This window comes from Hyaena hyaena, unplaced genomic scaffold, assembly GCF_003009895.1.
Source record: "Hyaena hyaena isolate Hyena2069 unplaced genomic scaffold, ASM300989v1 scaffold_1444, whole genome shotgun sequence".
Taxonomy (NCBI): Eukaryota; Metazoa; Chordata; class Mammalia; order Carnivora; family Hyaenidae; genus Hyaena; species Hyaena hyaena.
The window spans coordinates 242,068-267,069 of NW_024082073.1; the positions used below are offsets into that span (position 1 = coordinate 242,068).

Here is a 25,002-nt window from a genome sequence, read left to right on the forward strand (position 1 = left end):
TTCAACCTCCCTACAGAGAGTTTCACCTCCCCTGCCAGACTTCAGCAGTGGGCTGGTGTCGAGTGGAGAATTGTAGGAATTTTGCAAGTTTAAAGCGTGACACAAGCTTGGTGACAGAGCACAGAAAAGCTCATCTTGGGCCATGAAGTAGCTGTGTAAAGGCTATTGTCCAGCAGACCCTGATACAGAAAGCTAAATGGAATGGAAGAGGCAAGCTTGAAGCCCTGAGTAAAGGGATGGAGTCACCAGATAAGAACTATTGAAAGGCCCACAGCCCACACTTCTTTTTCTCCAGGAAGTAAGTCCAGTTTCTTCCTTCCTTCTTTCCTTCTTTCCTTACTTCCTTCCTCTCTTCCTTCCTTCCTCTCTTCCCTCCCTGCTTTCTTTCTTCCTTCCTTCCCTCCTCACTCCCTCCTTCCTTCCTATTTTCCTTCCTCTCCTGCTTCCTTCCTTCTTTCTTTCAATTTAAATAAGAGCTTTCTTGAAATATAATTTACATACCACACAATTCACTTATTTTGAGTGTATAATTCAGTATCTCTTACTGTATTCATAAAGCTGTGCCACTATCATCACAACCGATTTTAGAACATTCCCATTCCCCCCTCCCCCAACAAAACCAGTCCATTTTTCTCCCATCCCACTTCCAGTTCTAGGCAACCACTAAACTACTGTTCTCTCTTTATAGATTTATCAATTCTGGACTTTTCACATAAATAGAATCACACAATATGTGATCTTGTCTGACTGGTTTCTTTCCTTAGCATACTGCTTCCTAAGTTCATCCATGTTGTTGCATATATCAATCAGTACTTCACGCTTTTGATGGCTGAATAATATGCCATTGTATGAGTATATACTACATTTGTAGTATTTGTTTATTGATTTATAAATTAATGAGTGGATTGTTTCTACTTTTTGTTTGTTATGAATAATGCTGCTATGAACAGATACAAGTTTTGTGTGGAATTATGCTTTCATTTATCTTAGGTATCTTTTAGGAATATCTAAAAGAATTGTTAAGTCATATGGTAACTATATTGTTAAGTCATATGGTAACTCTATTTATCCTTTTGAGGAACTTCCAAGCTGCTTTCCAAGTGACTATACCATATTACATTTCCTCTTGCAGAGTATGATGGTCCCGATTTCCTCATAGAATCAACAAAACCTGTTATTATTTGTCTTTTCAATTATACCCCTCTAAGTGGTGTGAGATGGTATCTTATTGTGGTTGTGAATTATATGTCCCTAATGGCTAATGGTGGTAAGCCTTGTTTCTTATAAGTTCTCAGCTAGCTTTCATTTATACTCTTGAGAATGGGACTACAATGTTAGAAAGATGAATGAATAAAACATGTTAACGTAAATCCAATTCATTTAGGATAGTAGATGCTTTATACTTAGACTTCTGTTCTATTTTTCTTAGAGCTCATGCTTCAGTCCTCATCTCTTAAACAGTATTATAATCTCTTGCCCATTTTATTTCCCTGAGTTTTCATGAATATTGAATAATGGCTTGAAAGTATTTGGTGAAATTAAATGTACTATACAAACATGGAGGAAGGAAAATGATAAGAGAGTTTGCTAACAAAAGTGGCCTTTTCAGCTAGATCAGACCAGATGTTTGTGCAACAAAAATAGTATTCTGGGTATACACAGTGTGCTATAGAACTGTGGTGTAGAAATCACCATATTCCTGTGCTTGTTCTAAGTAAATTTCTAAGTGTCTGCTTGAGATGCTAAGGGACTACAGGAGAGGTCGTGGTTGGCTGCCTAAGAAAGAAGATAGCTCTTGCTCTCAGCCTCTTCCCTACCTAAAAAGAGATATCTCTTTCTCCACTATCTCCCTATGTCAGACACAGAGATAACTGATAAACTCCACTAGAAGACCATTATATAAGCTTTTTCCTAGTTTTGCTTCTTAAAGTCTCTGCATACAAGGGTAGAACATCTTGCTGACATGGAATGCAGCTCTCAGTGTTCTACAGTTGCCTTGGGTCTTTCCCATAGTCCAGAGGAACATAGAATCTTTGCCTCCTGAACTGAAGTCAAAGCTTCATAGAGGACAAATTGCCCTGCCATTCGAGTGAGTATGGAAAGAGCTAAACTCAGTCAGAAAAGGATCATCTAGCTCATGTGACCCCAACCCCAGGGAGAGCCTTTTACAGTGAGCATGGAAACTAAACATGGAAAAACTCTAGAAATTCCACCATCTAGGGTATGGGTATTGTATGGTCTGAGGGCAAGACAGCTTCTTCCCTCCACAACAATGGAAAGCTCAAATTATAATGCTGCAAATCCCAGAATTGTTTCAGAATTTGAAGAGGTTAAGCACCCCTAACAATGAGATCAATAGGAAGAGTATATCTCAGACCAGTAGTGAAGTCTGCAGTAATAAAATAATGTAAGGACACAGGAATCTGGGAGAACTACTATCCTGAGGCTCCTTTTACTCTACATTCCCCACTGACTTTGAGATCTTGCCAAATTCTCCTACCATAGACATCCATCCATTCTTGCTGACCATTGACTCCTTAATACCCAGATCAATGACCCATATCTATTAACTGCTCAATATCTCATCTTCTTTGCCCTGTGATTCTCACAAGGGCTTATACCACACCTCACAAGACAAAGTGACTAACAATTTCTTCCCCAACCCCATCCATGCATTCCTTTCTAGGACACTTTGTACCTCCTCCTATGAGAGAAAAGAAAGACCGCTTAAGTCCAGAAATCATAGAATACACCCTGTTTTAGAAAGAGTTAATACTGAGGTCACAAAACAAGACCCAGGCAGACTATTCTAGAAACCCAACAGGGGACACTGAAAAATGCAAAAATGAGATCTTTAGTGTCTAGAGCCTGTGATACTTCTGGGAGGCAAAAAGGAGTCTAACTTTCTTTAGATGATCCCTGAAAAGGAAGTCATGCCCTTCTCTCCTTTCCCCCTCCTTCCTTTCTACCTTCCTTCCTCAAGCCAACTCTGAATAATTAATATGTTCTGTACATTGTTTGGCACCTTAGATATTCACATAAGAATACAGAGATGATCCCTTATCTTAGAGTTCACTGTATTTTTCTTCAGCCCCTTGTTTCCTATCATTCAGGCATATGCCTCAGAGATCTCAGTGAATCCTCTGACTTTAACCCCCACATATTATGTTGGCTCACAAATCTATACTAAGTCTAGTGGCTAGATACTTGGAAATTAGAATGTATTAATCTCATCTGAATGATATCTAGGTAATGCAAACTTGATTTAAAGCAACAACAAACATGCTTTTTTTTCCCAGCAAATTGCTTAATCTCCATCATTCTCTGCCTTGGTATGTCCTCACCATCCTACCAATCACTCAGATTCTGCCTTCTCCTTCCAATATGTTGCTGTCACAGAGCCTAATCTTTTGAGCTCAGCAGTTTGTATTATCAGTTCTTTCATATTCTCAATATATTGCCCTAATTTCATTTCTTTTGGACTAGTTCAATCATCTGTGAGTTGACTTCCCTGGTTTCAGCACTGTGTACCTACAGACACCCAAAAGATCTACCCAAAATACAAATAACTGCACTTTCCACTGCCTATAAGATAATAAAAATCAAACCCTACATAAGATATGTATTGAATGGAAAGTAAACTAGCAGACACGTTACAAGACCATTCCTAATCAGTACCTAATATGCCAGTTAACTTTAGGCAAACATATGTAAGTTAAGTTTCTCAGAGTTTCTTGGTAAAGCGGATTTCTATCTTTCACTATATTTTCTGTGATAACCTGAATTTCAGGAGCAAAAACTGAGTCTTTAAAGGCCTGTGAAGAGTGAGAGCGGTGGATTGGGCTTGCATGAAATAGGGTTTCAACATTGCAGGGAAATAAGAGTCAAGAAAATAAGCAATATCAAGAAAAACTTGCTAAGAGAACTGATTTGAAAGATAAAAAGACATTTAAAAAAACAACAAAACAGTGTGACAGTTCACTTGGAATTTTGGAGTGGCTAATTTCAGGAGAAACACAAGTCAGAGAAGAAATGCAAGTTGTATTGAATGGAATCAGTCATCTACTACTTGATTTTTTTATGTATTTGGTTTATCTTCCTGTTTTAAAAGCCTTTGATGAAAGAGTTTTGAGCTAATTCCTGTCCTAGATGTCATTCTTCCTTGCACCTTTCCTAGACCTCAGGCTTCTCCTTTAAAAAATTTTTAGGGGTGCATGGGTGGCTCAGTCGTTAAGTGTCAGACTCTTGCTTTTGGCTCAGGTCATGATCTCAGAGTTCACAGGTTCGAGCCCCACGTCAGCACAGAGCCTGGAGTCTGGTATGTGGATTCTGTCTCCCTCTCTCTCTGCCCGCCCCCCCCCCCCCCGCCCCGCTCATACTCCATCTCTCTCTCTCTCTCTCAAAAATAAACAAAACATTAATTTTTTTTTTTTTTTATTCCTGGGTAGTTCAGATGGTTAAGTGTCTGTCTTAACAAGTAATGATCTTGTGGTTCACGGATTCAGGCCCCACATTGGGTTCTGTGTTGATGGTGTAGAGCCTGCATTCAATTCTCTCTCCCCTCTCTTTCTGTCCCTCCCCCACTTGCATGTGCTCTCTCTCTCTCTCTCTCTTTCTCTCTCAAAATAAATAGGCTAAAACTTTTTTTGATTATTGACGTATAGTTGACATACAGTGTCATATTAGTTTGAGATGTACAGCATAGTGATTCGACAATTCTATACAATATTCAGCTCTCACCACACTAAGTGTAGTTACCATCTGTCATCATAGCGAGTTACTACATATTATTGACCATATTCCCTATACTATACTTTTTCATCTCTGTGACATTTATTTTATAACTGGAAGTATGCATACCTCTGAATTCCCTTTATCTATTTTGTCCCACCCCAGGTGTTCTTTAACATCAGAGCTCCCTTGAGCTTTCTCCTTGGCCCTTTGCTCTGTTTCTTCAGGGTGCTCTCCCTGGAAAGACGTTCTTTCAGTGTGCTCCCTTGAATATCACTTCATATTTCTCTTCTTCTTACTTGTATTCTTCATCTCTTAACTCACCTCTTCTTCTTCATGTCCTTCATTAAGATGTGAGAGTAAGAAATCTGGATGTAAACCTAGAATTACTTATCCTTAATCCCCACCAACACATTATCACCAGCTCCCATGGAGAGAAAACCAGTTATTTCCCAGATCTATTCTCTTTCATCTAAACTCAGTAGCATCTAGTTAAGCATGTTTTCATCTGTACTAAAGCAATGGCTAGACATTTACCCTCCCTGGATTTAAGCATTTGTGACCTCCAGACCTCTTTACCCGACTTACTGCTGCCAGGTGATCTTTTCTTACATGACATTTATAAATTCAGAACATGTCATTCCCTACCTGCCCCCTACCATCACAAACACACACACACACACACACACACACACACACGTGGGCACGCGCCTTATTAAAACTCTTTAGTGGCTTGCCAACTATGTTAAGATAATTCAGTGGGGAAAAAATATGGTCCTATGACAACTGGATATCTACAAGCAAAAGAATAAAATTGGACCTCTATCTCATACAATAAAAATCAACTCAAAATAGATTATAAACCTAAATATAAGAGCTAAATTATAAAAATTTAAAAATTTTTAATGTTATTTTTATTTTATATTTGAGAGAGAGTGCAAGCAGGGGAGGGACAGAGAGATGGAAACAGAATCTGAAGGAGGCTGGAGGCCCTGAGCTCTCAGCACAGAGTCGGATGCAAGGCTCCACCTCATGAGCAGTGAGGTCATGACCTGAGCCCATGTCGCACACTTAACCGGCTGAGCCACTCAAGCACCCCTAAATTATAAAAATTTTAAAAATACATAGGAGTAATTCTTCATGACCTTGGATTAGGTAATGACTTCACAGATATGACAGCAACAGCATAAGTGACAAAAAAGGAGTTTCATCAAAATTCAAAACTTGTTCTTCTAAAGAATGCAATCAAGAAAATGAAGAGACAACTCTTAGCATGGGAAATAATACTTACGAATCATGGAATTCATAAAGGACTTGTATCTAGAATATATAAAGAACTTGTACTTAATAATAATTATTATGACAAATAACCCATTTATTCTTAAGAGTTGCTGTGCCATCGAAACCTTACAGTTACAGTTCCCAGGCTTCCTAAGCATTGCGTGTATTCACAAGGACCTAAAAATATGTTACTTACCCTCTCTCGTGGTGTTCATAGGTCACATTGGTTAAAATTGCAGATACAATTTTTTGTAAGTTAATAAATTTTAATGATATCTGCAAAATATACCGTTATGATGCGAGGTGGTTATTTTTACCTACTCGTATAAGTTTGGATTTTTTATTCAGACAATTTAATAGAGCGTACGGGTGTATTATCAGTGTTGCTCAACACTGACATGAGGTCGGAAAACTTAGGAAAAGTGAAGACGACGCCCAAGTGCCCTCTCTGGCGCTTAGGTGTTCTCCAAGGCCCCAGACCGCGGCTCCTAGGTGAGCGGAACAGCGCCCCCGCTGGCAGGTGGGGCCCCGGCCACCACACCCCAGGAGTGCGGGCCCCGCGCCGCCGGACGCGCCGGCCCTATCAGCAACCTCTAGCCCTTGCCTCGCCCCGCCTCTGGGCCCGGAGTCTCTGGGCAGGGGTGGAGGCTGCAGCTCCTGCAAGTCCTCGGCTCGGATCCAGGCCCCCGAGTCCAGGTTAGTGAGCGAGTCCTTTTTCTGGCCAGCCACCGCTGTCCCCGCTGGCGCTGGGAGTCCAGCCTGCCCTTTAGGCTGGGGTGCGGGGGGACCAAAGAGAGGGAGCCCTCTGCGGTCTCAGGATGACTCAATTCAAGTTTGGCAAGGGAGCTTGGAAGGCCCAGCGACCCCTGGCTTGGGAGCCGGGAGTGGTCTGTGTAAAGGGTGGTGTTAAGGGGGCGCAGGCACGGTGCGGGGGAGGGGTTGCGGCCCTGGAAGTTTGGGGTTCGGGAATGGGCGCAAACCGTGGGACGGCGTGGATTCCGAGGTCAGCACCCCCTCCCCCGCCTCGGCCGCTCTGCCCCAGGAAGTGACACCGCTCATCCTCCACCCGGGAGGCCTTGACCTCTCGCCAGGGGGCCTGGGGATGAGCCTTCCGCCCTCGCCAGACCTGCGGGTCCGTTCGGAGGCGGGGCTGGCCCTGGAGCCCTGCCTTTCCAGGAAAGAAGCAGGCCCCGCACTCTCCGGCCCTCATAACTACTCGGAGAGTCTTGACCACCCGGGGCTGCTCACAGCCGGATCCTCTCTGGCTTCTCACTCTTTCGACGTGCCGGCCACCGGGGTATGTTTGCCTTTCTGTGACGGGCCACTTACTGTCACTTCTGGCCGAGGTGAGAAGGCAGTCTAAGACATGAAGTCCCTTCCCTTTCTGAGCTCATGATATAGACGGGTTTATCATTATTCCTTTTTCATCCTCACCGCAACTCAGTGAATTCAGAGTAATGTGACAGTGGCAGCGTTAACTAATCAACGGAGGCAGAAATGTGTGCTTGAGATCCCCCCTTGTGTCCAAATTCGGCCTCTGATCCTGACCTCTTTGAGCTTATGTTTCTCCCATCTAACAAATGGACAGAGTAATATTTGTACCCTAGATTTTGGTGAGGATTAAGTGAGGGTTTAAACACATAGGCGACTGCAAATAGTAAATTATTAAGTCATTATTCTTGACAAACTCAATGCCGAGCTTTTAAAATCCACAATTAAAACGATTTTTGCAAGAATAGAGTGAGGAACACAATATGTTAAAATGCACTATAACAGGGGCGCCTGGGTGGCTTAGTCGGTTAAGCGTCCGACTTTCGCTTAGGTCATGATCTCGCGGTTCGTGGGTTCGAGCCCCGCGTCGGGCTCTGTGCTGACTGCCAGCTCGGAGCCTGGAGCCTGTTTCAGTCTATGACTCCCTCTCTCTCTGACCCTCCCCTGCTCACGCTGTCTCTCTCTCTCTCTCCTAGAAATAAATAAAACATTAAAAAAATAAAAATTAATAAAATGCACTATAACAAAGAAGAATATGGCTAACATCTAAATAGTTAAAATTTAACAAGAGTTTTAAACATTTGGAATTTCAAGTGGAATTCACAAATGCACGGGAAAATAAGGATTTTATGAACTATTCTTTAGGGGAAAAAATAACTTCAGTTAATGGATTATCTAAAACTCAGGGAGAAGAAGAAAACCTGTGCAGGACAATATTTTAAGAATCTTGCAAAGCTATTACAAGTTTCTGAAATGCATGGGATAGAGATTCTTCCAAAATGTTAAAAAGTTGAAACTAATTATATTCCAATTCAAATATTTAGCAAGTGCCGCCTATTAGATGATCCATTCCAGGTAATAGGTTACAGTAGAATATAACCCTACACAAATGGTTAAAAAAATACTGTTATTCCCTAAGCATGAGAAACCAAACTCACATATGAATGCAGTTTCCACCTGATTAGGTTTTTACTGCATTTTGAGTAGACCTCTCAGTTGGTTTGGTGTTGCAGCCCTGCCCATCTTATTTCTAACTCATTCTGAGCCGCCAGCCTGCTCTAACCTTTAGTATTCCCTGCCCAGTCACTGACATTTTTTTTTTTCTGAAGGCATTTGGTACTTAATTGTGAGCTTCCTTTCTAGCGGATGTTTCAAGTCTAAGTATCAGCCCATTCTCTGACTCTTCCTCTCTCCCACCCCTTTCTAGCTATTTTGCTCCCTGCGTTGCATCTGCCTGTGGAGGAAGCGCCCTTATCTAAAAACAGTGCTTCTGAAGCCTTCCTGTGTATAGGCATCACCTAGAGATCTTTATTGAATTGCAGAAACTGAACTGGCTAGGGTGAGGCTGAGATTCTGCATAAAGAGCTCCACTGGATGCCAATGCTGAGTTAGCCAACTGATCTTCTTTTTCAGGCATGTGCTTCTGATTTAATAGTTCCACCTGGTCATGAATTTGGCCTCTTTCATTTGCAAATTTGATCCACCGAACTCAGGCTTTTCAGGCTCTGGGATCTACACTCATACAGCCAGACTGTCATCTCAGCCCAGTCACACTGCTTTTGAGACAGGTCTCTGAGGGAGACTAAGTTGACCTGCTATATCCTCTCTGGGCTGCACTCTGCTGCTGCAGGTGGTTAGGGGCCTGCAGGGTTGTGGGCAAGGGCTACCCAAACATGCTGGCTCTGTGCTCCCCTCCTTCACTGTTTCTTCCTTTCTGCAGCCTCAACTTTAAACCCTTTGACAAGACATCAACTCTTACATCATCTTTTCTGCTCAAAAATCTTTCTCTGTCTTGAATATCTATAGTACTGCATTAGAAGAACAAGAAATATAGAATTATGATGGGACCACATATTTAATTTTAAAATTTCCAGTGTCTTCATGAAAAAAAAACAAGTGAAAAGGATTTTAAAGTATATTTTATTTAACTCAATGCATCAATAATATTAAAATATTAAGATGTGTAATCAACATAAAAACTGTTAATGCTGTGTTTTAGATTATTTTTTCTAACAAAATCTTTTAAATTAGGTGTGTATTTTGTGTTTAAAACGTCTCATTTTTGACTACCACACTTCAAGTGGCTACTTATTTGACAGTTCAGGTCTAATTTATGCTTAGAAGATCAGAAAGCCAAGCCTTCCATTTTTCTCAATATGTTTCTTCTTTTTTCTGTTTTTGTCAGCTCTAATGAGTTATATTTTACATCTATTGAGTTAATCAACTTTAAGCGTACAATTCTGTGAGCTTTGGTATGTAGACAGTTGGTAACCACCAATAAAATCCTATAAAAAGGGCATTTCCATCACACCAAAAGTTCTTTGTGTCCTGTTGTAAATAATCCCCTTCTCACAGCCCAGGGATTTGGCATCCACTAGTCAGTTTTTAGACAGTATACTGTAGTTTTGTTGTTTTCTAGGATTTCATATAAATGGAATCACACTGTAACTTAACTTTGGTATCTTGCTTCTTTTCCTTTGTATAATGCTTTTGAGATTTATCTTGTTGTAAGTGTCCATTCCATTTTATTGTTTGGCATCCATCCATGCCATTGTATTGGTATACCACAAATTGTTCATTTACCAGTTAATGGTTTTAATGTTTTATTTCCAGGTTTTGGCTATTATTGCATCACCTTGCTTTTATGAGGCAGAAATGCCCCATGGCCTATCCTTTTCATGAAGGTCACACCTGGGACCCTAGAGCTAGTGTGCTTTCAACTAGGCAGTGCATTTGTGAGCTGGCTCTTTCTGTCCTAGACAAGGCTCCAGCTAGGCAAGCAGACAAGTGGCTTCGACTCTATACATACATAAATACATACAAACATACATATACACATACATAAGAAAAATGTCTTTAAAAACTTCTCATTGTGATTTAAGAAAATGGCAACATAATTTAACTGAAAACTTCTAATAATGAGAATAAAATAGTGCTTTTCAGTGAGAATGACATCTAAATTCAGCACAGACAAAAAATAAAGTTGGAGTAAATTCTAGCATTTCTAGTTGTCTAGTTAGAGAAACTTCTAGCTTTCTTAACTGGCCCTTTTTCCTGGCACACAGAGACAACGGGTTCATGGAGAGCTTTCTCATGTTGTCCTTCAATGCCATCTCATTAATTCTTGTTATGAATCGAAATAGTCGATTTCCTCGTAGGTCCAAAAGAAGTAAGAAGATAGGAAAAGCAATAAGAAAGTGATTCATGAATTCTCGTAAAAGATCCTTATTTAAGGCTATCCATCTACCAGACTTTTCTCTGTCCCTGGTAAAAATATCCAAAGGTCCTTTTCCTCATGGAGAGAGGTAAGAGCACCGGAAGATCAGAGAACAGTGCCAGTTTAGGTATAGCTGTAACTAGTTTTTGAGACTGTTCTATGCATTCGCTCAGACAATTGTCACAACTCTACTCCTAAGGGAGGAATGATTCAGCAGTGCACAAAAGATGAAGCCACATCTCAGATCAGGAATTATTCTAGTGTTCCAAAACTGGACACTGATACATTCAGGATTTAGACCTGGGTCCATGTTACTCTAGTACCAGGGCCTTCTTTTCTGTCCTATCTACTGCCAGGGAAAAGAAAGCAGCCTGAGTCGCTAGATGGGATGCCAGGAATGAAGCAGAGTTGGGTGGGGAAGGAGTCTGCAGATAACTTAGGAAGGGCGGTTGGATGCTTTTAAATGCTAGGAAGAACTGGGCTTCTATACTGAATTGGTACAGCCAAAAAGTGAGACCACTGCCGGTCAGGATATGGACAGAAACACGCTGAGCCACTTCATGACCAAAGTGCCCTTGCGGGTGGTGTGGGTAGCATGAAGAAAACATTCTCTCCCTTTAAGGACCAGATGGGTCACTGATTAATAACCTGAGCTTTGAAGCTGCATTAAACTGGATTGTAATCTTTACCTTGTCACTTACTCACTCTGAGACTTTTGGTAGTTAAATACCTTTTTAAGAAATTCACTTTTCACATTGCGAAAATAGGCATTATTAAACTTCCCTGATAGAATTATTGTGGGGATTGCTTATATAATATTTATAAAGAGTTCAGCCATCATCTAGAATATGGAAGTGATCAGGAAATGGTATGGATGATTATTTCCTTCATACAGACTTCATATACATGGGTCTGCATTAATCATGGTTATCTATCTTTGTGTCTTCAAGAGTGGATTTGTTTCTTTGCCGGGAGTCTAAATAGATTATGCCCTTGGGGAGTATTTGTTTCATTCATCATTATCTCCCCACAGCAGCTATAGAACCATGCTTGACTCTCCAGTCCTCTCCTGTCACGTGCCTTGTGTACAAACTGAGAGGCAGGGAGAGCTCTGCACTGGAGGTCACAGGTAAGCCCCCTCCTCTTCTTTTTTCCTCTCATGCACTTTGTTTATTGAGATATGATTTTCATATCATGAATTTCACCCTTTAAAGGTATACAGTGTTTTTTTGGTATAATCACAAATATGTTCAACCAGCACCACTATCTAATTCCAGAATTTTCATTGCCCCATAAAGAAACCCCAAACCCATGAGTCACTCCCCATTTTGTCCCCATCTGCAACAAATCTATTTCCATGTCTAAGACTTGCCTACTCTGGACGTTTCATGTAAGTGGAATTCTATAGTATGTGATCTTTGGAGTCTGGCTTCGTTCACTCTGCCTGACATTGTCAAGGTCATTCACACTGAAGCATGTATCAGTACTTCATTCCTGCCTTCCTCCCACTTTTATACACTTCTAACCCATTAGTGATTCAGTACTTCCCTGAAATGCTAGAAGACCTCCTTGTCCCTTCATACATCTTCCTCGGGTCTTTGGGGACTATTCCTAACTAGAAGGGCGTGAGGCCTCAATGGCTGCACCTCTCTCCTCTCCCCTCTTCTCTCTCCCCTCCCAACACATGGGTCTCTTAAGGCTTCTGTCAAAATTTACGACGGGCCCTGGTGAAATTTCTCCATCAAGCAGGACCTTTCTCATTTCCACATCCCTAAAGTATCAGATCTGTGCCTGATTTTTACCACCTTTACTAACGAACATCTGGTTAAAGTTCTAGGGTTGAGGACAGAACCTTGAACTAGGACTATGCACATGTTAGGTTTTGCCAACTCTATGACTTACAAGCTGTTTGATTTTATAATGTCACTTAATGTCTGTCTCTATCTTATGGAAGAGCCAAAATACTCAGTTTTTCTGTGAGGGATAAAGAAATCAGGGGAATGTGATTTCTAAATCACAACTAGGTATAAAAGTGTTATAAAAATATTACCTCATGTTATTGTGGTCATTGCTGGCGTTTTTGTTTTTTCTGGGAAGGTGACCATGGGGGATGAAAGGGCTCCGTGTGGAAAAAAAGGTAATAAATGAATCTCATGGGAAAGCTCATGAGAATGGAGGTTCTGGATTTTTATTCATCAAAAGTTGAGGACCTTACACTTGAAACCAATATAACATTGTCTGTTAACTATACTGGAATTAAAATTTAAAAATAGAGTTGAGAATCTATGTAGCCAAGTAGCAATAGATCCATTGCTATTTCTGAGCTACAGTAATGAACAAAAACAGTCTCTGATCTCTAGAACTTAAATTCTAGTGGGAGGATTCAGGCAATTAAAGATATACATTTAGGTGGTGATAAAAAGTACAATGAAGCAGGTTGGTATATGGAGAGTGATTTTTATGGCTGGCCATGCTTCAGTTAGGCTGGACAGCTAACTTTTCTGATATAAGAGAGCATGAAAGAAGAGTGTGGAATGAAGTCCCTGAGTCAGATGGATATTAGGGTGAAGGGTCTTTCTTGAAGTAGTAGCAGTGAGTTCAAACATCCTGAGGCAGCTGCGTGGTTTGGTGCTTTTAGCACTGAGGGTGTGTTTGGTGGATGAGAAAAGATCAAACAGATGGTAGCTCACCCAAGGCCACTTGTCATGGACCACAGTTGGTCCCTCCATCTAGTAGGAATAAAGGAAAATTATAATTCTTGCTCTAGTGACAGCACAAATTGACGTCTAGTAATAGCTGGGTAAATAACATGTTTGAAGCTAGAATAAGAAACCCTTGTTGCCCCAGGTATCTGATCTCTTTGTCCAGGATATTCATCACCCTTTTAATCATCCTCCTTTCTCTCTCTTTCTTTCTTTCTTTCTTTCTTTCTTTCTTTCTTTCTTTCTTTCTTTCCTTTCTTTCTTTCTTTCTTTCTTTCTTTCTTTCTTTCTTTCTTTCTTTCTTTCTTTCAAGTTTATTTATATTTGATAGAGAGACAGAGCCTGAGTTGGTGAGGAGCAGAGAGAGAGGGAGACACAGAACCCAAAGAGGGCTCCAGGCTCTGAGCAGTCAGCACAGAGCCCAATGTGGGGTTCAAATTCATGAACCATGAGATCATGACCCGAGCTGAAGTTAGACACTTAACTGACTGAGCCACCCAGTATTTACCCTCATTTCTTACTCTGACCCTTTTTTTGTTTGCCCATCTACTCAGGATCTGTAAGCAGGAAGTACCTTAGAAATCCTGACCGGGCAAGCAGGAGCCAGGAGTGTAGCTACAATGACCTCAGCAGTCCTGGTGGACATACGAGAGGAGGTGACCTGCCCCATCTGCCTGGAGCTCCTGACAGAGCCCCTGAGCATAGACTGTGGCCACAGCTTCTGCCAGGCCTGCATCATGGGAAACAGCCCAGAATGGGTGATGGGCCAAGTAGGGGAAAGCAGCTGTCCTGTGTGCCAGACCAGCTACCGGCAAGGGGACCTGCGGCCGAATCGGCACCTGGCCAACATAGCAGAGAGGCTCCGAGAGGTGGTATTGGGCCCCGGGATGCAGCTGAAAGCGAGTCTCTGTGCACACCATGGAGAGAAACTCCAGCTCTTCTGTAAGGAAGATGGGAAGCTCATTTGCTGGCTTTGCGAGCGCTCCCAGGAGCACCGCGGTCACCCCACACTCCTCATGGAGGAGGTTGCCCACGAGTACCAGGTGGGAACCCACACAGAAGGAAGGCAGGGAGGAGCGGGATGCCTCGGTACAAGATTGTAACTTTTCTTCATGCTGCTGTCTAATTTCTTTGTAGTTTTCGCATTTATCTAGAGGATGAACCTAGACAAGGCCCCTGCTGCCCAAGGGTAGAGACTTTATCTCTTTGTTGCTGCTCAAGACCTGCCCTGCATGAGCAGAGGATGCTGTGGGTGTCGGGGGTGGGGGGGCAACTAGGGGCCTTGGTGGGTCGGGTCAAGTGTGGGGAATATGGCGGCAATGAGAGGGAAGTCCTTCATGGGCAGGTTCTTCCCCTGAGAGGGAGGCAACCAGCCTGCACCCACTAGGCATAAAAGATCCTCAGGCCTTCTTAATCTTCAGCCCCAGCAGGACAGGCTTCTGAGGTCCACACAATCACTTCCCCATTCACTCTGTTCTGGGCACCAAGACAAGTTAGCGCTTGACCCTGCTTGACCTGATGTTTCTTTAAGGAGAAGTTCCAGGAGTCTCTGAGGAAGCTGAGGCAAGAGCAGCAGGAAGCCGAGAGACTAAAAACTGTTATCATAGGGAAGAGGACATCCTGGAAGGTAAGAGAGATTCTTCCTGACAGTATCCTGGGTCAGGAATCAGGGCAGGCCATGGGAACCGAGGGCAAAGGAGCCAGTGGTCCTGTCTGTTCCCTCATTTGACTGGAAGAGCTTCCCTTGCCCCGTTCTTCACTGTTACCCTTACAAGCAACGGTCTTGTTCTTGCTGTGGATATGGGGAAGGAGGAATTAGAGAATGAACACATCAGAAAAGAACTGAGGTTTTTGAAGGTAGTCATGTAAGAAAGGAATGCCGTTGGCGGCCCCCAATTCCTAATTCCAGATCTTGTTCTATAGTTTCAAGCTCTGAAAGTTGCTGGAAAGACAGGTCTCATACAGTTCAGTTATTCCCACTTTGGTCCTCAGAATTGGAAGGGGAGGCCATGGAGGCAGCCTGGAATCTAGACCTCACCCAGAAGCCACAGTCTATATCTAGGAGGCCAAGAAAAGGTAGCCTGGGGCTCATGGTGTGGGAAGAGCTGAAGAGAGACCTGAAAGCAGAACAGGTTCTACAGGACTTCCTCTCCCATTTACTCCTCTCCCGGTGAGACCTGGCCCCAGAGAGCAGTCCTGAGCCTGACACCCACCCTGGTCCCCACTCCAGAGAGGAGACCCTCAACTCAGCAGACTAGCAGCCTCTTTCTCTTGTATGTTCCTGAAGAATCAGATGGGACCTGAGAGACACAGGATCCAGACCGAATTTAATAAGTTGAGAAGCATCCTGGACAAAGAAGAGCAGCGACAGTTGAAAAAGCTGGAGGAGGAAGAGAGGAAGGGGCTGAGTATTTTAGAAGAGGCTGAGGATGAGCTGGATCAGCAGAGCCAGTCCCTGAGGGAGCTTATCTCAGACCTGGAGCTTCGGTGTCAGGGGTCAGCAATGGAGCTGCTGCAGGTGAGACTCGTGAAGGAGCCCCTAATCTGAGGGTCCAGGCAAAGAGAGACTAACTTTCCTTCCCTTTTTACATGGGACTGATGACCTGGTGGGGACAAGAAAACAATTCGTTGGGCCCACTTGGGCCTCTTACCTGTTAAACTGTGCAGAGGTCATGGGTGAAGCATAGAAGAATTAAAGTACAAATGCTAGGCGAATGTCTCATTTTTATTTATAATCTATAAACCGTGGTCCAAAACTTTATTTTTGGCACTATTGATATGTTGAGTTGGGAATTCTCTGCTGGGAGAGGCTGCTCTTTACATAGTAGCATGTTTAGCAGCATCCCTGGCTCCACCCTCTAGAGGCCGGTAGCTCTGTCCCCAGTCCACTCTGACAACCAGAAGTCCTCCAGATATTGCCAAACATCCCTTGTGCAGGACCTAATCCCTCTTCTGTTGAGAGGCAGTAGGCATTCGGCACCCGTTGTCTCTGATGCCGAGTTGGGATTTGTCAGGAGGTACTTTTCTCCTAGCTCAGTCCCTGGCAAACACATACAAAGCTCAAGTACTTAGAGATTCTGTATGTAATCACCAACCTTTCTTTGCTTTACTGCCTTCTTAGGGCAGAATCATTTAACATGTTGTAATAGAAGTTTGAACAGGTCTTTTTAAGGCACAAAGAAGACTGGACTTTGGGGAGTGTGTGTGTGTGTGTGTGTGTGTGTGTGTTGGGAGGGCGCAAGGTGTCAAATCTGGAGAGGTTTGATGCTGTAGCTTGAACTGAAGTTGAAATCTGAGCAGGTATTCACTCTACACAGAGTGAATAGTGTGACTATGAAGTGGAGACAGGATATACGTTGTAACGTTCTGGAACCTTCAGGCTGTTCCCTACTTTCTGTTTGCCTTCTAGCTTTCTTCTTCTCCTTTGGTGGTGGAATAATCATTGCTTATTCTTGAGTCCTAGTGTTGGGGTCATGGAGTAGTTACATTCTATCTATTGGAGCTTTTCTTCTGAGCTGCTCCTGATTTCCCATCTTCGTTTTATTCTTTCCCTTTTTCTTCATCTTTGACATTGGGTTACCCTGACGCTTCTCCCTGCTCCCATTCTTGCCCCTCCACAGACCCCTCGAGATGTAAAAATTGATCTGTACATGCAAAGAGATCACCGGTATCTGTCACTCACCATGCACCTGTGTACACTCTCACACCCATTAGTATGATGTGCCCAGGGGGCATCTTAACTTGAGCGCTGTCTCACAGTTTTTCTAGAGCTTGCCCAGCACAAACACATTCCTCTTCTCTTTTCCGTATCTGTGGGGCATTGTTGAACAGTAAGATTTGATAGCCGATGCAAGCCCACAGCTTTCAAGTTTCAAAACGTGACCCCTGAGAATTACACCAACATAATTAAACCAAGTGGCAATTACACCAAGTGGCAATTACACCAAGTGGCACCCTGATTTGGCCATTTGGGTTCCTCAGTACAGCCATGCCTTAAGGCTGACACAATCCTGAGTATTTGGTATAAGGTAACACTTCCACCATCTCTACTGCTTCCCATATACAGGCCAGCTTGAATTGCATTTCTGTCAGGTGCAACCAAAAATAACCCAAACACAGAGAAAATAGACCAAACCATTGGCCTTTTCTTCAGTCATTATGATAACAGGGCAGAGGTTAGGGAGACCAAATGGGAGGCCATTAAGCAATTCTGCTCAAGTGAGGCAGGAGGTGGCAATGATGACAATGAAGACCAGGTGTCTGAAAGAAGTTACGAGTATGAAATGGACTGGCTTGGTCTAAGACGGGACATTGGGGTAAATGTAAGGTAGTTTTTAGGATGATACTTTGTCTAAATTTGGTGACTAATGGATACTGGAAACACTGAGGAAGGTGGAAGATTAAGAGACCTCATAGTTGCAGAGAAAGTGAGTTTTCCTTTAAACATTTTGAGTTTGTGGTGTCTCAAACTCATTTGCTGGTGTAGAGAGAGATCTGAGCAGAAGTACTGATTTGGGAATCATCAACACATGTGTGGGTCAAAATCAAGAAAACTGGATAAAGTCAGCAAGAGTAGCATAAAGAGTTAGGAAAGTCAAAGTTTGAGAAATAAGGCTCTTGTATCCTTAGCAACTAGAACGTTAACATCTCAAGGAGAGAAATAACTACTTAATCATGTGAGATTCTCTAGTGCTAATAGATGATGTTCATATACAACATTAAGCATACACACACACACTATTGTCAAAATAAAGGTATGAATGAGTTGAATCATTTCCCAACATCCCTACATAGGGTCTCGGGGACAGTCTACTTTGAGTTCTTATCTCTACTTTGTGGCCTCCATATTGGGTCTGTCTTTATTTCCATGATATCATGGGGTGGTGGGGATGGGATAAGGAATATGGATGAGGCTGTGTTAGAGGACAAGGCCTATTACTCCTGGACTTAACATTTCTCTTTCCTTCCTAGGATGTGAGTGATGTCGTGAAAAGGTATGTGCAGGAGAACACAGGGTGGTTCCCTTGGATTGACAAAAGATTCCTATATCCATAGAGTTACCTTGTGGTCAGTGGAAAAGGAAAAAAGAAAAATCACAGGGCAGGAAAGATTTAGGACTATGATGCCCTGAGTTGCTCAACATGAGAATTTTTAGGTTCCCCAAAATAAAGGGAATGACCTGGTTTCTATGGTAGAAGAATTTGAGTGATGGGGGGAGTGGGTGTCACAAATTGGGGACAGTAGTTCTTAAGACTAAAAGGCTGTAGTATCATTACTCCCCTAGCATCCTATGATGGAACTTCTTTGCCACAAAACTCTACCTGCTTCCAGCCCTGATTCCAGTAGTTTATAGCTACCTCAAACTACATAGGGGATTTTCTTTGTCCATGTTTTTTATCAGAGGGAAATTTCCCATCTGTGTTTCCCCAGGTCTGAGAATCACTCTTGGGGCATCTGCCTTCAATTTCCCTTTTCCATTGGCTTTAGAGCAGTCCTACCTTGCTACCTATTTCTCCTCAGACTTCCATTTTTCTCAGTTCCAACAAAAACATAGACATAAGGTCTTGAGAAGAGTTGTTTTAGGCCTGGAACAAAACCTGTTCTCTTCTCTATTACATACTCTAGAATTTCATCCATCAGTGTGACATCTAAGGTTGTTCACACACCTGGTACCTTTAAGCTCCTCACAGACACATGAAATACGGAGGCTGTTGTCCTTTCTGAAGTCTTCACTCTTGGTTTGGAGATGTTTCCTTTCTCCAACTGGCATAATATTCCCAGAGACAGGCCTCCTTCTGAAGGCCTTTCTCCCCAGGCCTCTGGGAGAGCCTAAGGCCTAAACTCACTCTTCAGAGGAAGCCCTTTAATCAATACTCTCAGAGCCCTGGCAGCAGTTTCTGGCATTCTCCCTTCAACACAACCCGTTGTAGTAGACCCTCCATGGTGGCACTGACCTTGTAAGCATTTTGTATCTTTTTTAGAGGTAGCAAAGGATTTCACAGTCACTGTTTTATTTAATTTTATATAATCTTAGAATGTAGAGAGAGAAGGGAAATGATTGTATTTTACAAAAACAACAAAACAAACCAACCAAAATGAGTCTTTGAAGGGTTAGATCTTACCATGGTTACATAGACGCTGAGAAGCTAGTTTCTAGTTCAGGTCCTTGGTTCCAGTGCTAGAGCTCTTTGCTGAATTATGCTAATTTTCTTCATGGAAGAACGTCACAGTTCTCCCAGGGACCTGGGAGATGAGGGAGACGGGTGTTGGAAGAATGCCAGGTCAGCAGTGTGGGAGATTCATAAGTTCTCTTCTCTCTAGAAGTGAGTTCTGGACCCTAAAGAAGCCAGAAGCTCTGCCCACCAAGCTGAAGAGTATGTTTCGAGTCCCAGATCTGAAAAGGATGCTGCGAGTATTTAGAGGTGAGGAGATTCAGGGGACAGCTTTTGTATGTGGAATTATTGTAACCCAAGCAATAAAGAGAATAGAGCGTAGAGTTGATATCTGAGAATAGCGGTGCAGAGAGAGGTCAGAGAGGGAGGACCATAGCATGCTGCAAAAGATACAGTTCATATTTAAGGGGGAATAAGATGGACAACTCACATCCTTACAGAAGTCCCTGCCTCCCTCCTCAATCCATGATCCATGATGGGGGCACAGCAGACCTGAGACTGTCAGTTCTATGCAACATGATTGACTCTGTTTATCATTACAGAACTGACCGATGTCCAGAGTTACTGGGGTAAGTAGCCACAATGTCGTCTTTGAGCAACATGTTTTTATTTTCTTTTATATGCTCCCCCAACCCTGACATACCCACACACTCTGAGGCATGAAGTGATTAATATCATCCCTCTATCACCCCATGTAGTTCCAATTCCTCTACTTCTGTATTTCTTCTCAGTGTCTTAAGACCCACATACCCAGCCTACTCTGCTGATGTTATATCTTTTCCCACAGTGGACGTGACTCTGAATCCACACACAGCTAACTTAAATCTTGTCATGTCTAAAAACCGGAGACAAGTGAGATTTGTGGGTGCTACGCTGCCTGGGTCTTACCTGGAAGAGCATTATGACTGTGGTATCCTGGGCTCCCAACATTTCTCCTCTGGGAAACATTACTGGGAGGTTGATGTGGCCAAGAAGACTGACTGGATCCTGGGGGTGTGCAGTAATTCAGCAGGACCCACATACTGTTTCAACCAGTTTACGAATAATCGAAGTGTCTACTCCAGATATCAACCTCAAAGTGGATACTGGGTGATTGGGCTACATCATAAACATGAATATAGAGCCTATGAAGAATCTTCCACTTCCCTACTCCTCTCCATGATGGTGCCCCCTCGCCGGGTTGGGATTTTCCTAGACTACGAGGCTGGCACTGTCTCCTTTTATAATGTCACAAACCATGGCTTTCCCATCTACACCTTCTCTAAGTATTACTTTCCTACCACACTTTCTCCATATTTTAATCCTTGCAACTGTGTGGTCCCGATGACCCTGCGTCGCCCAAGCTCTTAAACATTCTGCCGTCCCCACCCATACCTGAGCAGTACCCTCCACTCCGAGGTCCATCTGTACCTCAGTCTCTCTTTTCTGAATTTCTGTATTCCTACATTTTCTCACGCCTTTCACTTTGAACATTTACTCAATGCTAGAATATACCCAGAGGTGATAGTGAACATCACTGACTAATTAATTACAGATCTTTGGATGGGTGGGGGGCAGCTTTCAACATGTTACCATTAAGCATGATATTTGATGGGGTTCTTTTTGTTGTTGATTCATGGGATCAAATTTTTAGGAAGTTCTTTTCTATTTGCTATAATTTTTTATACTGAATGGAAAATTGAATTTCATCAGATACTGTCTGTACTTATGGGGATTTCCTGTGACATTTTTATTCTGTTATTGGAATATGTTGATTTGTTTCCATTTTCAAATGCAACACAGAGTCCTGAAATAAATCACTATTATTCTCCGTATGCAATACTGGATTTGTTTTCACTAACACATTGCTTGGGTTTTATTCCCATCTCTGTTTATGAAAGAAATTGACCTGTAATGTTGTATTCTTATAACATCATTGTCAGGTTTTATAAAATGCAATAAATGAACAAAGAAATTACTGTATTTTTGTGTAAGTATATATAGGATTGAGTGCTAAAACCATTATAATGTTAATTTTGATGGCTTTAAATTCAAATAAAGAAATTTTAACTTCTGTTTTTACTACCACCCTCATGGACATGAAAATTTAAGGGTAGTAGTTGAGAATTTAAAACAAATCTTCCAAATTCATTGAAGAAGAAAATGGGGAGAAGAAAATGATGAATCCAAAACAGATTTTTCTCTCAGAATGGAAGGAAAACATACAAAGAAAGTAAGATAAAGAATTTTAAGGAAGAGAATGATTTTTTCCAGCTTTACCTCCTTTCTTTATGCTCAAATGTGAACAGCTTTGTGAATGAGCTGCTATGACATTGGCAGAGGTGCTATATGGCAGAGCTGGCTCTTTTGAGCCAGCTGTAAAAGAAATTATGAGGTGGATGTGAGAATGGAAACAAATGTCAAGGAGTTAGCTAGAGCTACTGTCCAATATGGTAGCCAAGAGCTACTAGAGGCGACTGAGCACTTCAAGTGTGGCTAGTCTGAATTGAAATGTGCTGTGCATGTAAAATGCACACCTGATTTTGAAGACTTAGCTTATTTTTTAATATTTATTTATTTAGACAGAGAGAGCAAGTGAGAGTAGAAAGAGAATCCTAAGCACGTGGAGCTCAATCTCATGAACTGTGAGATCATGACCAGAGGTGATATCAAGAGTCAGATGCTTAACTTGCTGAGCCACCCAGGTGCCCCAAAGACTTAGCTTTAAAAAATATAAAATATCTTATAACTTTTCTATTATAGATTGCAATGATAATACTTTGCACATACTGGAGTAAATAAATATATATTAACTGCATCTGTTCATTTTACCTTTTTTGGTGTAGATGCTAGAAAATTTAAAGTTAATGTGTGGCTTACATTGCTTTTCTATTGGACAGCTCTTATTGTAATGTAATGTCTATCCCTACGGGGGCCCTAGTGTGGGCAGATATGCTCATCTCTGCACAGAGCCCCCTACCCCTCTGAGGGATTTTTGTAGAAGAAGGTAATGGCAGAGAGAATATCTCAACATATCTAGAAATTTACAATGTGGAAGATCACGGCCAGAGAATATGACTGCCTCGTCTGGTCCCTGTCTTTAGCTGTCAGTCTGTTGGACATTTGTAGTTCTCTCATGGTTTGAGGAAATCCTAACTAGTTCATCCTCGGGCTCAGCTCTGGTATCTGTGGGGAGATGAAGTAGAGGCTACAATAAAAGCCCAATAATGGTTTGCTCTAGAGCAAGGTTTTATTTGAGAGATGAAATTTGTGGGATATCAGAGACCAAGTGCACACTCTTCATCCTGATTTGCATTTCAATGGTGAAGGCTGTCCAATTTGAGATTTGGAGGAATGAGTTTGCAGCCCTGACTCCTGGGGGCATCTGGACAGAGGCCTACTGACCTTGACATTTTGCATATAACAGGACCAACCTGCTATGAAAAAAATATCCAAAAATGTAATTTAGGATTGAATACTTTCTTCCACCTGAGTCTCTGCCATCCCCGAGGTCAGTATTGTCATAAGTATCAAGCCAGCAGAAGGGGGAAAAAAAACCTGGGGAGGCAATTTGCTTCTTAAATTCTTTGGTTATATACGGGGTTCATAATTTCTGCTCACTTTCTGTTGCTGAGAATAGCAATCTGGCCACACCTAACTGCAAGGAAGATTGTAAATATCTAGCCATTTGCAATCATGTACAATCAAATTTCAAGGAAAGGATTTTTGCGGAGACCTAGTGGTATGTTAGACGGTACACTCAGGAGTGCCTGGAATCTTAGGCAATTCCTCTTCCTCCTTAAAAAAGACTCAAGACCTTAGCTTTTTTTTTTTTTTTTTTTTCTGGAACCATGTGTATTTCATCCTGTAGCCTAAAACTCATAAAGAAAAGGGGAAGAGAGAAGATGTTTTGCTGTCATAAACATAGGCATGGGCTAAGTAACAGCCATCTTTTTAAATTAAAACCAAGCTATGATCAAATGCTAAAATAATTATAAGTTAAAGGAGATGGAACAAGAGGAATGGAACTGGTGGAGAGTGTTATCAGGATTTTCAGGAGGTTGGGGACAACTAGATCTGGATTGGATGAACTGAACAGATTGTAAATGGGTTCTGTTCTGTCTCTTACCTTGTCCCTGCCAGGAAGAACTCTGCAGAGACTGAAGTACTAATAAGAGCTGAGCTGAGGGGGTTGGATCTATGGACATATATAAAGACATGAAATATTCAAAAAGAACTAGAGGAAAAAATATGGATGGACAAAGTAACTTACCTAAGAAAGAAATAGATGTTCAGGGGCGCCTGAGTGACTCAGTCGGTTAAGCCTCCATTTTCAGTCAGGTCATTATCCCAGGGTTCGAGAATTTGAGCCTTGCATAAGGGTTCTCTGCTGATAGTGCAGAGCCTGCTTTGGATATTCTGTCTCCCTCTCTCTTTCTCTCTGCCCCTTCCCAACTCGTACAGGCACTCACTCAAGAAAAAAAAAAAGGATGTTCATTTAGTTACTGAACAATGAACTTAAAGGGGGAAGATATAGATGTTAAATAATTACAAAGAATTGAATAGCAGTAAACTACTGAGATGGTTACTGAAAGGAAGTAAGGTCAAGCGTCCTCTGCCTACCTTTAAGTTATGATGATAATACTATATCACAAGAAGAAGTAGAACCTCTATTCACCAATAATAATAAAATGGTTGATAGGAAGACAATGTTACAACATTAGTAAAACTACCATTGTAGAAGATAATATCAAGAGATGTTCCTGAGATAAAAATGTAATACCAAGTTTTGTTGATAAATCCTGCCAAAGAAAAGTTATACCCATACAATTTAAGTATTATGGTCCTTGGTTTTCTCCTATAGTCTTGGATTGATGTACTTCTCTAACAAAGTTAATGTCAGTTTCTAAATAAGGTAATTGCAATAATTGTTCTATGACCATTACTATAAGACATTTGCTACTATAGGACCTGCTACTGTTATCAATGCCAAAATGAGTTACACAGAAAAAACAATAAGATTGCCACAGTAGATTGGAGAAAACTACATAATAACTTAAGGGCTAGAGAGACCCGAGTCATTAAGTAATCTTTTATAATCATTAAATAGGTTCTAAATTTTGTCAATGGACTAAGAGCAATTAACAAAATAGTCCATTGAATAGAGAACAAATTAGGACCAGTTGTACTGCATGTTTTAAGATTAATTGATATAGCAAAACAAAAGGGGTTGGTATATGACTGTTTTGTTGCTACTGTTATAATTATTCCTATCAGTAAAGCCAATTTGTCTTCATATACAATGTAAGTTTACAGTCTTTTTCCAGGGTTGCTTGGAGTCTCTTGTTTGTTGTTATAGTCTGCTACGTAAATGTCTAATAGACTTCCCTTTTTTATATTTCATTTTATAATGGCATTCCAATTGTAT

The 25,002-nt window shown here is 41.8% G+C and overlaps 1 protein-coding gene across 6 annotated transcripts; it reads left to right on the forward strand.

The window, feature by feature from the left end:
- Positions 1 to 85: 85 nt before the first annotated feature.
- TRIM6 (tripartite motif containing 6) lies at positions 86 to 21,406 on the forward strand. 6 transcript variants are annotated; one of them, XM_039223767.1, is made up of 9 exons: positions 6,573 to 6,708; positions 11,754 to 11,849; positions 13,977 to 14,465; positions 14,954 to 15,049; positions 15,710 to 15,940; positions 18,394 to 18,416; positions 19,744 to 19,844; positions 20,138 to 20,164; positions 20,383 to 21,406. In XM_039223767.1, exons 3-9 carry the CDS (start codon positions 14,043 to 14,045, stop codon positions 20,943 to 20,945), a joined length of 1,464 nt encoding a protein of 487 aa, XP_039079698.1. In that variant the 5' UTR covers positions 6,573 to 6,708; positions 11,754 to 11,849; positions 13,977 to 14,042; the 3' UTR covers positions 20,946 to 21,406. The 6 variants fall into 6 exon arrangements, with proteins under 6 accessions (XP_039079700.1, XP_039079701.1, XP_039079702.1 ...); XM_039223768.1 differs by having other exon boundaries at positions 11,757 to 11,849; XM_039223769.1 differs by lacking the exons at positions 6,573 to 6,708; positions 11,754 to 11,849 and adding an exon at positions 86 to 298.
- The last annotated feature ends 3,596 nt before the right edge of the window (positions 21,407 to 25,002 follow it).